General features: G+C 44.6%; 1 protein-coding gene across 5 annotated transcripts in view; it reads left to right on the top strand.

Moving 5' to 3' along the window:
* Window positions 1–14,166, top strand: part of LOC135898393 (uncharacterized) — a 67,329-nt gene that overhangs the window by 47,569 nt on the left and 5,594 nt on the right. For all 5 annotated transcript variants that reach the window (XM_070527310.1, XM_065427313.1, XM_070527309.1 and 2 more), the window contains 2 exons: window positions 10,994–11,061; window positions 13,043–13,114. In XM_070527310.1, the coding sequence (XP_070383411.1) occupies window positions 10,994–11,061; window positions 13,043–13,114 (140 nt within the window). The remainder of the gene's footprint in view (window positions 1–10,993; window positions 11,062–13,042; window positions 13,115–14,166) is intronic.

The raw sequence follows: 14,166 nt of genomic DNA, 5'->3' as shown, positions 1-14,166 counted from the left end.
ACATCGTATGCGCTAAAACGGGCGCAAAGTAATGGAGATGTCTCTAGGTATGAAGACCTTCGTGTTTAAGTTGCACATAGGATCGCTTTACCTCATGTGGTTCTTAGAAGGGGGTGTTTATATGCCATGTCGCTCACACTGCTTCATTTGCAACCAACCAGAAAGTATAGCTTGCGTTTTTTACTTCGTTGCTTGGAATGCGAATATTTCTGGCGTTATTAGCTGGTACACTAAAGAAAAAATTTCCTTTTGATCCCCAGGATATCAGGATTTAGCAATTGACAATCGAGATGAAGCACCATTTTATGTTATAGTGCGCCCTGGCCTCCAATATATATGGCGCTACCGTATGGCTGGTTTCTATTGCAATCCAGATGAAAGACCAACTCGCATGTAGTTTTCAGAGCGCGTTAGTTGTGTCCCTATGTATTTTAGATAGCACGATGATTGTTTCAAAGACGTAATAGAAACGCAGGATTGCGCTGGGATATGGGTCACTAGGGGAAAAGTCTTGCAACCTTAAGAGTATTTCAATGACAGTGCCAGCTGCGATGTCACGGGGGCTTAAGCGGCAACCTGTCTGAGATGCCCATTATGGTGTCTTGAGTTGTAAACCCGTTTAAATATGTTGTCCATTTTCCAAATTGCAGAAACGTGCCAATAAAGGGAAAAAGAAAGCTATCATGGCCTAATGAATAAAATACGAGGCTGCTGTGCTCCACAGCAGGGTTTCCATTCCGCCATCCGTAACACATTACTTTCTTTTTAATAAATAAAGGTGACACACGGATTTACCTACATGCCCAAATCAAAGTGCCCAGAATTTGACAAGAGTTGCTTGGCATTCAAATATATTTGACTTCTTTTTTGCTTAGTGGAGCTGTTCAAGGGGCAAAATGCGATATACATTTAGTAACCTTCCTGTTTTGACCAGTGAGTTATTGCCTCCTATGTGATAAGATATACCGCATATTTTGAACTTACACTTCCGTTTAGGTGCACTTTCTTCATTTAAATGACGTCTGTCCCGGACTAACATGCTACACGCGATCTTGAGGTCAGCAGCAGAATAGCTTGAGCCAGTGCAGTGGGTAACCTAGCGCACCACGACAAGGCGTTACGTATTGTGCAAGGCGGCAACAAACAAGAACGTGGCAGCTGGTTTCGAGAATGGTCTACTTTGCGCTGCCTGCTGAAAGCGTGGCTCAGCAAGCAAAACGTTCGGAACATTAAATTGCTTCAACTACAGATAATACTAGTCTCATAATATGCGTGTATACCACTGTATGAACTTACTCATTATTGCGCACCTGTAGAACTTACAACCGCTTTTTTGCATAAAAGGTTCATTCATCGCTTTGTATGCATCTGCTAATATTTCAAGGTCAAGCGATATCATACAGAATTCTTGGTTGATTAGTATTTCTCATTGTCCAGTTTCTGCGGTCATGTGTTCTTTATTGCCATGAGCTTTGAATTTAATATAAAGTTCGGTTATCCTGACGCTTCTAATGAACCTCTCTTGATGACATACTTGATTATTTAGAAAAATATACTCCACATTCCACCTTGTAATGCCATATCTACATTCAACAAGTTCTTTCCACCTCGTTTCGTAATCGTCTTCGGTGACTGGAACTCAGCTGTCGTGCATGCAGCTCCAACAATGTAATCAGGAAACTATTGCCATTGGCCTCCAGCTGCAGCTAGTCTCAGTTTTATTGATGGACTAGCCATCCAAAAAGACACAAAGCTGGCAATGACAACATGTCAGGGGAGGTCATAGTTTTGTATTTATTCTACGCCGTTCAGTGGCCAGATCGAACATCGCTTCCAGGGACCCAAAGTAAGCAAGAACTCTATCGCACAGTAAGTTCCATTCTCGACTTGCCACCTCATGAATCATTGTAATTATTTTACTTGCACGGAGTGAGCATGGTGGATAGATAAATTCGGAATATAGAGTGCATAGCACAGTCCGAATAAATTCATGTATGAGCGTGGCTCACATAAAGGTGATTAGAAGCAAACAGCAGGTTTGCTCCCGTTAACTGCGTGAACTGAACATACACGACAAACGATATACTCCAATCCAGTTTTTATATATATGCCTCATTTCGTATGAGAAATTGGCCTAGTATAGACGAAGACCAATTTCCCAGAGTAATAGAAAACAAGGCTAGTACCAATTCGTTATACTAACCTCACTTTCCTTACGTTACCACGTGAGGAAAAGAAATGAATTGAAACGACATTGCAAGCGGTGACCGGGACATGACGAGATGTATTCGCAATAGCATGCCTTTAATAAAAGACAACCTTTCGTAGTAAGCCTGTTCACCCCATGCAGATTAGTGAGCTAGGTAAGCAGGAAAAAACCGCACATAGCAGGAAGGACTTCTTTAGAACGCGCATTCGCTACGTATGAGAAACAGACAGTTGTGGGTGGTTCACTTACTTGAGATGATCATCTGCCGTGATAATATTGGCCCACTTATGTCATGGTGTTTCATATTGCTTGTAACAGCTGCGCTGGCGGAGTGGCTATGGTGCCGCGCCGATGAGCATGAAGTGGCGGGTGTGATTCCGACAGCGGCGGCAGAATTTCCATGAGGGTGGATTGCAACAACGCTAGTGTACCCTGCTTTGGTTGCACGTACACTGGAGACACTCATTACAATGTACCTCATAATTAAAACGCGGTTTCGGCCAGTGAAATCCGCACAGTTTAATATATTGTTTCCCCCGCAGGGGCGTCTGCGTCAGCAAGCGTTTGGTGTGTTGCGACACCACGTACCTGAGCACACGAGGGTTGGACCCTCCCGCGTTTAACCGTGCGTGGCTTAGCCGTGTCCGGGGAAAGGGGGATCCTGGGGGTTGAGCGGATGCCGGGTGTTCGGACCTTTAAGGCCCCCGGCGGAGGCAACACACCTCTTTGGCCTCTGCTTCACGTAGACGGCACCCCCGGACTGACCCGCCCGGGGAAAATCGGTAGTTGCCTTTTCCTGTCTCTCTCTCCCTACAACCTTCGTCTTTTCCTTACTTTCCACCTCTCCTGTCTCCATCTCATTTCTTTATTACTTCCGACCTTCCTGGCAGCAAGGGTTAACTTTGTGTGAGTAGGCAACCTTGGTTATTTCATATTGGGTTATAGTGGCCACGTACAGCTGGCGTTTGCAGACCCTGTTTTTCAGGCCCTGCAGCGTCCCCTCGTTGGACGCCATGGTGGGTGGCTGGCGTTGCTGCCGAAAACTACGCGTCCACACATGGCTACTTCCTTCCCTCCACTATCTGATCGCCCTCAGAAAAGAGGGCGCGCCGATGAAGTCTTCCAATTTTTCGGCTGCCAAAAGGAATCCTTCCCGCGTTTCCATGTCATCCATTCTGCAAAAACAGATAAACCAGTAAGAACTATCTCACCCTTCCTTGTTTCGAAGTCATTGACTGAAGCCTTTGGTCTTGGATATAAGGCGTCGAGGATGGCAAGCGGTGATCTCCTCTTGGAGTTCCGCAATCAAAAACAATATGAAAAATTGTCAACACTAGTGTCATTTGGGGAAACCCAAGTAATTATAACCCCGCACCGCACGATGAACACCACCCGTGGTGTTGTCTCTGACGATGACTTGATGGAGCTCACTGAGGCTGAACTCTTGGAGGGCTTCAGTGACCAGAATGTTATAAATGTTAAACGAATTAAGATGAGGCGAGATGGAAAAGAGATCAAGACGAAACACCTGATACTCACTTTCGGCTCAAGTGTCCTTCTCGCGTCCATCGAGGCCGGTTATATCTAACCTCGGGTTCGGCTATACGTTCCCAATCCTCTCAGATGCTTTAAGTGCCAACGTTTCGACCACAGTTCACAGAACTGTCGAGGCCGGCTGACTTGTGCCAAGTGCAGGGACAATGAACATTCCTCCGAAACGTGCCAGAGCACTCCACATTGTGTCAACTGTGATGGCGAGCATGCCGCATACTCGCGCGCCTGTCCGTCCTGGAGGAGAGAAAAAGAGATTGTGACAATCAAAGTCAAAGAAAACATATCTTTCAAGGAGGCACGTAGGCGGGTGTCATACCTGTCTAAGAGCAGCTTTGCCGATGTGGCGCGTAAGAGGGCAGCGCCACAACGGCCTCCGGCGGCTGTTCGACCCACAGGCAGTGAGTCGGCAGTTACGCCATTTGCCCCCGCGGCGGTTGCAGCTAGTGCTGCTCCGTCAACACAGCAGGGGGACCATCGACCCCGAAGGTGGGTGCAGCCGAGGCTGCCCCAACCTCGCCGGCCCCTTCCAGCGGTGGCAACAGCCGGCGCAGCCAAATCCCGCAGGGTGCCCCATCGACCTCCGGGCTGGTGGGCGCAAGGGTCTTGCCTTCCGAGGCAGGACTCACTCGGAAAACTTCTCGCTCTCAAGAGCACGTGTCCGGCGCCTCTCTAGAGGCAATGGACACTGCACCTGTCCTGAAGGCGCACCAAACGCCTAAGGAGCGGCGGGGCTCCCTCGAACGCTTCAAGAAGGGCAAAACCCCGATTACAGGGCCTCGAAAGAGCTCTGTAATCTAAGGCATAACTTCCGTTTCCATACACACAGCACCAAATTATCTTCATTATGGACACGCTAATTATGCAGTGGAACGTCAGAGGTCTCCTCAGAAGCCTTGATGATGTCAGTCGGTCGGTCGGTCGGTCGGTCGGTCGGTCGGTCGGTCGGTCGGTCGGTCGGTCGGTCGGTCGGTCGGTCGGTCGGTCGGTCGGTCGGTGTTTTATTTTTACCAAACAAAATCGTTTGTGAAAAAAGGGAGACGGCGGAAAAGCTGCGGATACTGCAGCTTGACTAAGCACCGTCCGCCCTGTAGTAGCAATGACAGGGTAAATATACAAGTAAAAAGATAATTACACAAGCAAAAAGTGAATAATTTAAAGTGACAGAGTAAACACTCAAGCGAAAGCAAATACACCAGTACGAAAAATTGTACATATGGGATCATTTTTGCATATAATAAAGCAAGAGAAGACAAATTGGCATCAATGATACATGCAACATTTATATAATGCAATACAATTTAAGGAATGCGCAGTTACAAAAACAAGCTAACTACATTGGTGGGATTTAGTGTTCTGATTTCGATGTCTTGCTGCTCATATGCGTTAAGAGTGCTTGGTAATGTGTAGCTAAGCCTTTGCGTTCCGTAAATAGTGCCTGAGAATGGAGTTTTCCAGGGGGGTTTATACCGATGGAAGTAAATACTTTGAGTAGGTTCAAGATTTGCAAGTGTGAGAAATGCGTCCAGCTTCCGGCGAGTTGCACTAATGTAGGATTGCAGCAGCCTGCATTTGTATATATTGTTCGCCGTAACAATTTTATGTTTCACAAAAAGATGGCTGGTGTGTTCAAGGTATGGTATGTTCTCTATTGTCCTAATAGCTCTTTCCTGAAGTATTTTTAGCTTATTCAAATTGGTTAATGTAGTGTTTCCCCATATTAAAGCACAGTAGTTCAAGTGAGCATGGAAGAGAGCTTGATAAATAAGTCGCTTTATGGTAAGAGGCAAAATATATCGACAACGATTTAAAGCACCAACCACGCGCCTCAGCTTTAAGCTAATCTGATCTATTTGGTCATTCCAGGATACATGTTCATTAAAAATTACTCCGAGCGTCTTTATTGATTTGGTTACTGAAATTTTGTATGGGCCTAGGGTAACATGGTGAGGTAACTGTAGGGATGTGCCAAGTGCTCGAAAAAGGACACATTTTGTTTTTGTTTCATTTAGCGTTAAATTGTTTTTAGTGCACCAATCGCGAAGCTTATGACAGGTGTTTGCTGCTAGTGCCTCGAGAGTACTTAACTTTCTTCCAGTAAAAAATACTGTGCAATCGTCAGCATAAATTATAAATTTGCAAACTTCGTTGATGTTGATTATGTCATTGATGTAATATAAGAACAATACGGGCCCTAGAATGCTGCCTTGCGGCACCCCGGTTTTAATTGGTTGTGTGCGTGATTTAAAGCCATTTATTTCAACGTACTGAGACCGCGCACTCAAATACGACTGAATAAGTTTGAGCGAGATTCCTCTAAATCCATAGCATTTTAACTTATTTAATAATAATTCATGACTTACGCGATCAAATGCCTTATTGTTCAAGAACTTCTCTACGAACTCACTCCAAAAGTGCTGTGTGTACAGGAAACCCATCTTAAATATAAACACACTAACTTTCTTCGTCATTATGTTATTTTTCATAAAGATCGTGATGATGCCATCGCATCATCTGGCGGTGTAGCCATTATACTCGATAAAGGTATAGCGTGTCAACGTCTGCAACTACAAACGCCCCTAGAGGCAGTGGCCGTTCGAGCCATACTTCTAAACAAACTTATTACCGTCTGCTCTCTGTATATACCCCGCACTATCATCTCCATAAACATGAATTCCATGCACTAATAGACTAATTACCCCAGCCCTATTTGGTTCTAGGAGATTTCAAAGCACACAGTAACATATGAGGTGACTCTCATTGCGATGTGCGAGGATGACTGATTGAACAGTTTCTCTTTTCATCTGGTGCATGCCTTTTGAATAGTAAGGCACCTACATATTATAATACTGCAGATAAGACCTATTCCTCTATAGACCTCAGTATTGCATCTCTCACCCTTTTACCTGATCTTAAATAGAATGTTATTAGAAATCCATACGGGAGCGACCATTTCCGGATAGTTCTGTCTACACCGAAGACGAATGAATGTCCCCCACAGTTTCCTCGGTGGAAAACTGATTCAGCCGACTGGGAACAGTTCGAAAAAATTACTCTCATATCATGGGCTGACGTTTCTGCTCTAAGCCTGGAAGCTGCGGTTGAATACTTCACCTTTTTTCTGATTGATGCCGTGACCAAATGTATCCCAGAAACAAAGGGATCATCTAACAAGCGCCGTGTTCCATGGTGGAACGAGGAGTGTCGCAACGCGCGTCAAAAGCAGAACAAAGCATGGGGGCTGCTCCGCGATTCTCTGACTGCAGAAAACCTTGTTAATTTCAAGCATGTCAGATCTCAGGGAAGGAGAACGCGCCGACAAGCTAGAAGAGAGAGTTGGCAAAAATATATATCAGGAATTAACTCTTACATGCATGAGACAAAGGTCTGGAATAGAGTGCACAGAATAAAGGGCCGACAACGTTACTCGCTACCCTTAGTAAATACACAGGGAGATAGTATGGAAGACCACGCGAACTATCTAGGCGCACATTTTGAACGCATATCCAGTTCGTCAAACTATTCTGACACATTTCAAAGACATAAAATACGAATAGAACGGCAGCCATTAGTACGAAAAAGTGCAAAATGTGAGGCATACAATAGACCATTTGGTATAGCAGAGCTTCAAGCAGCACTAAACGGCTGCAACAAATCTGCCCCAGGCTCTGACCGCATAATATATGAAATGGTAAAGCACATGCCATCTGAAACACAAAGAACTCTTCTTTTTCTTTACAATGGTATATGGTCATCCGGCCAGATTCTCTCTGTCTGGAAAGAGGCCATTATAATTCTCATTTTGAAACAGGGTAAGGATCGTTCCTTGGCAAACAGTTATTATAGACCGATAGCGTTGACAAGCTGCCCATGCAAACTCTTTGAAAAGATGGTGAATAAGCGCTTGTTCCACTATATTGAAATCCACAAAATATTAGACCTATACCAATGCGGTTTCAGGGAAGGTAGGTCGATGACAGACCAGCTTGTCCGCATGGAAATGCACATTCATGAAGCCTTTATCCACAAACAGCTTGTCGTATCTGTATTCCTTGATATGGAAAAGGCATATGACACTACGTAGCGCTTCGGGATCCTTCGGGATCTTTCTGGAATGGGTATAAGCGGCAACTTGCTGACCATTATTGAGAGCTACCTGTCTGACAGAACATTTCGCGTTAGAATTGGCAATGTGCAGTCGCGATCATTCTCACAGGAGACAGGTGTACCGCAAAGTGGAGTGCTGAACTGTACAGTCTTTATTGTGAAAATGAACTCCTTGCATACCGTCATACCTCGCACACTGTTTTACTCGGTTTATGTGGACGATGTACAGATAGCTTTTAGGTCGTGCAATCTCAGCATCTGCTAGAGACAGCTACAGCTTGGCCTGAACAAACTCTCAAAGTGGTCAGAAGAAAATGGTTTTAAATTTAACGCTCAAAAAAAGCACATGTGTTCTCTTCACAAACAAGAGAGGCAAGTCACCGGAACCCGCCATTGACCTTAACGGAGAACGACTATCAATCAGTCTTGACCATAAATGTTTAGGTATTATTTTGGACACAAAACCTAATTTCAGTCCCCACTTGAAATATCTTAAATCTAAGCACCTGAAGACTATGAACCTGCTGAAGCTGCTTTCTCGAACGTACCGGGGCAGTGACAGGAGGTGTCTGCTTAGCCTGTATAAAAGCCTTGTACGATCACGCCTCGACTACGGAGCCGTGGTGTACCAATCCGCATCGGACGGTGCTCTGAAAATTCTCGACCCGGTCCACAATCTAGGTATACGGCTGGCAACAGGCGCATTTAGGATAAGCCCTGTGGAAAGTCTGTATGTCGAAGCGAACGAATGGTCCCTAGACCTACGCAGAACATATCTAAACTTTTGCTACTTTTTAAAATGTAAATCGAATGAAGAACATCCGTGTTACTCAACTGTTCTTGACTTATCTTCTGCAAGACTTTACCGTAACCGCCCAACCGTTCGAGCTCCTCTGTCTGTGCGCTTAGAACAGTTGGCTAATGAAACCGGTATCCAACATCAAGATGCAGTCCTAATGACGCCCACTAACTTTGCACCACCTTGGGAATGGCAGTCTATCCAGTACGATATGTCTTTCCTCGCAATAACAAAACATGCGCCTGAGGTGCATATACATTCACACTTGCTCGAACTCCAGGCGAAGTACTCTTGCGCAGAGTTTTATACAGACGCTTCAAAGTCAACTTATGGTGTAGCTTATGCAGGACTCGGACCTTTATTTTCAACATCCGGTGCATCCAAACACCAGCATTTTCACAGCGGAGGCATACGCGATCCTCACTGCTGTGAAACATATAAAACAAACAGGTATAACAAAGGCTGTCATATTCACAGACTCAATAAGCGTTGTTAGTTGCATATCAAGTCTACAAAAACACAAAAACTCTATCCTTAATGAAGTCTATAACCTTCTACGCTCAGCATACATGTGTAACCAAATGATTATTCTTTGTTGGGTGCCTGGCCATAGAGGCCTAGAGGAGAACGTAGCTGCTGACGAAAGGGCTACATCCGTACCTCTTTGTGATGCAAACATTAATATACCTGTACCCTACACAGACCTTAAGCCATTTTTACAGCATAAACTACGGAAATATTGGCAACGGCAATGGGACACTCAGGTATCCAACAAACAACACGTAATCAAACCGAAAATAGGAAACTGGATCTGTGAGAAAACAACGAGACATCAGGAAGTACTGCTCTATAGGTTAAGAACTGGGCACACCTATAGCACGCACTCGTATATTTTAACTGGAACTAACCCTCCGACATGCACTAGGTCTGGAAGTAGACTTACAGTCGTTCATGTTCTCGTTCAGTGCCCATTATTAGAAATGCAGAGAAACAAGTTTTTCCCTTCCTTATACCGTCATAACATACCTCTGCACCCAGTGTTCTTTTTAGGCAATAACCCTCTATTTAATTTTAAATCAGTGCTCAAATTCTTAGAAGAAATTAATACCATAGAAATCATTTGGCCAGGCTACTTGTAGCACAGCATCTGCTTAGAGGCTGTAGCTGCAATGAAATCACTTACAGAGCACACGCCTCGCAGCCCTTGCACTGAAGAGCTCTGCAAAGGCACTGGTGCTGCTATAAATTAACATGTTTTAGTATCTTATCGTTCTCAACGTACTTTTACAAACATAGCACTCACTTTTCATTGACATTTTTTTTAATAGATACATATTTTACACCATTTACAGCGAATATTTTAGGCCAATATACAGCCACTCGATTACCGCCATACTCATCGATACTCATTGCCACTCATTACCAAATGTCATGGCGCTCTTTGGCCATTTCTGGCCCTTGCGCCAAGAAACGATATCCATCAATCAATCAATCTCATCATCCGTATCTCGTGAAGCATCTATTTTCATCACAGACACCATTAATCACTGTCATTTTTTTATGCTTGTATTTTACGCACTTCAGAGCGAATAAATTTTAGGTCCTTTTACAGCCACATTGCACCATATGTATATTTTCCACCTTTTAGCGAATGTTTTTAGGCCACTATGCAGCCGTGTATCATATACTCCCCACAGTCAACACTCATATATCATTAACAAGCAAGGATCATCGACTTGGCGCTCTTTGGACACATCTGGCCCTTGCCCCAATAAACTCTTCAAATCAATCAATACATTGTTTCTTGAGCCTTTGGGCCCCATAGCACCTGCAATGTGTCAAAGTGTTCTCGATAGGTGACATACCGACATTTCCCTGCCGGAGATGGATCGGTTATTAACGTCTGGCCGTGTATGTGATTGCACGCGTGCTGGCTGCCACTGAAGCTGAGGTGCTTGAAGATCTGACCGACGTACACTCGCAGAGATGCGGGTTTCACGTGTTTCCTAATATTGATCGTAATCGTTATTCCGACGAGGTCAGATCTATAATTCTGTTTCGCGTAATGAACGACAGTAACTGTGCTGAATGTCCCTTGAAGATTTTTTTACATGAAAGATAAGCAACTAAGGCGAGGTTTTACTTCAAACTACTAGTAATGAAATGAACAAGTCTGTACTCTTACAAACAACATAAACTTCGAACAGCGACTTCCGAGTTTGACAGGCGACTCCATGCATACTGGCTCGAATCCGCATGCACTAATGGAGACTGGCCACCATGATTATGAGCAGCTCATAAGCTGTCACTCAGTCTCATTTACACAGGTACCAAGGAAAGCCGCCCTTCAAGATGAGGTTCTTTTGGTCATTTCTCATGGTGGTTATTCTGGCTGGTAAGTAGTGCAGGCAACCTAGCACTGTGCCTAGGAAACACCGTGACCAACTTTGCTGTTAGCCATTTCGCTACTCCAACGAGATATGTTTGCTGTTATGCCACCACCTCGTCAATCTGAGCTTTTCGCAACAACTTAATTGTCTAGATAAGTCCAATTTTTCAAAATCTGTTGTGTGAGTGTGTGAAGGGCTAGTGAAGAAACTTAAAAAAAGAGGAAGCACCCCAAACACAGATGGAAAAAGTTAAAAAGTTTGCAGTCATAACTTGTGCACATCAGATGCGGCATGGGTTAAAAAAGGCAGCATGAAATACGGTGTTCAAGTCGTTTTTTTTCGGCAAGAAACTGGTTAAACAAGACTTGCAATCTTGTCAATAGACCTAAACAGGCGTGCAAGGGTTTGTGCTGCGTCAAACACTTGGGGCAGCTCATGCCATGCTCGGTGGGGGTGGTTTAAGTCATTCCGCGTTTGTGCGGCAAAAAGTACTTTTGGCAGACGGGACGCAGCCTTGACATCCGCCTTAAGGAGCCTCAAGGTGCGATCAGGAATGCAACAGGCTCGACTCTGGCCATGCATTGTAGAAATTGCTTATGCAAACATTTGTTTGAACCACACGAAATATTGTATAAATTTGAATCAAATCAACCGCGAGATTGCGGAAGCCTACTTCATGCATGTAAACTCAAGCGCATGAGTCAGCCAGACTTCTATCGCTCTACAGGGTAAAGAAATTGAGTTTTTGAAAGGCAAGATAAGCTAACACTCTTTCACTCTCGTAAGCGTCACTTTACATGTGTATACATTTTCTGCATATTTTAGTCACTTGTTTGAAAAAAACCAGTTGTTAGTCGGCGTTCGCATCGTGTACTTCCTTGTGTCTTTCATCCGGGTTGCCCAGCCCAACCCTAGGAACATGTTCAATCCCTAACTCGCCCATATTCCCGCGTAGAGTCGTCCCTGAAAGTGTGAGTGCATGCATGTAATCAACAGCTACATGATATAAAATAATGGTTATGCCGCTTAACTAAATGTGTCTTCATTCAACTTCAACGTTCAAAAAATACAACACTAAACAAACAATCAAATCACATATGCATAGCATCGGTTGGCTGAGCATTTGTTGGGTTCGTTGCGTGGTCGTTGGGTTTCGACTTTGATTCACTTTCCGTTGGCGAAAAGCTTCGTGTTCAACCACCTTTCTTTAAGGAAGCGGCTTTGATTTTTTCATGCAAGCTTGCGTCACTGGGTCTGTGCTAGGAGGTATGTGCTACGTTCTACTCTTCAAGGAACGAAGTTTGACGCCAAGTTGACTAAGTAGGTATATGCCGGTAGGAATGAGGGTTAAATATATCCAATGCTGAGTGGAATCAAATCCGCTCCTCAAGGTTTCATCAAGGGCAGCAACCCAAGGAGTCAGCAGGCAGCACCACAGATGCGCTAGGTATGTGTGAACACCTTTCACGCCAACTTTTTAATGATTCATGCCATTGAATGCACTGGGTTTGTGCCACTCTTCAATGAACCTCTCGCCAACTTGCTAACTCAGCAGGTACCGCTGAGTGTCCGGCGAGGAAGGGCACAAGTCTGAGTGTTCACAGATACCGAAGCGCCACGCTTCTCGTTTCGAAGACCACGTGCATGCTTCGCGGCGGTGGCGCTAGATCGCACCGAGTGTTCTCAGAGAAGCGCCAACGAGGCATCCCACAGCAGTATACACGCCATATACCTAACTAGTTTGGACGGTGAAAAATACACTGTGTCGTCATACCGATTCTTTGCTGAATGCATTGCCGTCAATAGTGATCGACATGGGTTCTGCCAATTTCTTTTCTGCATTTTTTTTGCTCCGTCCGCATGGACCATCTGCGCTAGCGCACACACGTCTAACAATTTCCCACATGCATAAAGTTTGGTTGTCGTGAGCTTATAATGCTTCGGTGGTTGCCTGACAATAACATGCTGTGCATGGCATGCGCGCAGTGTTTTTGGACCACAGCGCTGCAAGCGACTGGGAAATCCAGGATGGAAGCCGGCGACTGCGCTCTCCAGACCGTGAGTATACAGCACAGCCCACAGCATGTGCTTTCCTAGCTGAAGTAATGCTGTTAGAATTGTTTCCGTATATTTCGTTCGTGCAGGAGACGTAGAGGCATCAGTAACACTTCTGTTGACATTACAGACAGAAATTGAGTATGTTAGTCATAGGTTGAGCAAAACGTGTGCGTGTTAGTAATCATAGGTTGTCCAGCGCTTGCCTTTTCTGGATGTGGGCTTATGTAAATTTTCGATTTATTTCAATGTTGGCGGTGTCGGAGCTTCCACTTTGTGCCATCAAATTTCACTTTTGTAAAACGCATCGAGATTTACGTTTAAGATATGACGTCGACTCATTAGCGATACATCATACACTATACTCAAGCTCGGATAGCTGCAGAAGTGAAAAAGCGAGGTTGATTCTGGCGTGCACATCAGCCTACAAACTGCTTAGAAAGAAGGCCTAATACCTATATGCAGTAAACGCTCGCGTGCACTACCTGGGAATTTGGTAAAATTAAAGTTGGACAACAAGCTTCAAATTTTGTAAGGACTCTAATCCTTACTAGTCGGCGTTTAGCTGAAACGTGCTCTTTTCTATTATGTCCATTTTTACGTGGGCTCGTTTGCAATAGCGGCTTTATCCAGGAATAAATCTACGCCTGCGGAAATTGGGGCGACAACGTCGTCATGAGAAGCGTCATGTTTGTCCTTATGGGTGTGAGAGGAAAGTGCCAGGGATGTCTCTCCTTACCTAGTGTGAACCTGATACTTTTGTTTTGCAGACGTATTCTGCTAACAGCGGTGTCCTAAGCTGTGCCCGTTTAGCTCAGCGGCATCAGTTCGACCATTCCTATTTAATGCGTAAGCATTTCTACTCGTACTCAGCGAAGAAACCCGTCCGTCTGTCCATAACGTACAACACAGATAGATAAGCAGCCAATAAGCTGATAAGTGTGATAAGGAGTGATGAGGAGTTATTGGAGTCTAATCAGAGTGTATAACGCTGCGCCGGGAAGGGATAAGGTGCTAAAGAGTGATGAGGACTAATAGTGGACTAATAGATCCAT

The sequence above is a fragment of the Dermacentor albipictus genome, chromosome 10, assembly GCF_038994185.2.
Source record: "Dermacentor albipictus isolate Rhodes 1998 colony chromosome 10, USDA_Dalb.pri_finalv2, whole genome shotgun sequence".
In the NCBI taxonomy this organism is placed as follows: domain Eukaryota; kingdom Metazoa; phylum Arthropoda; class Arachnida; order Ixodida; family Ixodidae; genus Dermacentor; species Dermacentor albipictus.
Note: the sequence above shows the minus strand (reverse complement) of the source record. Positions and strands in the feature narration are given on the sequence as shown.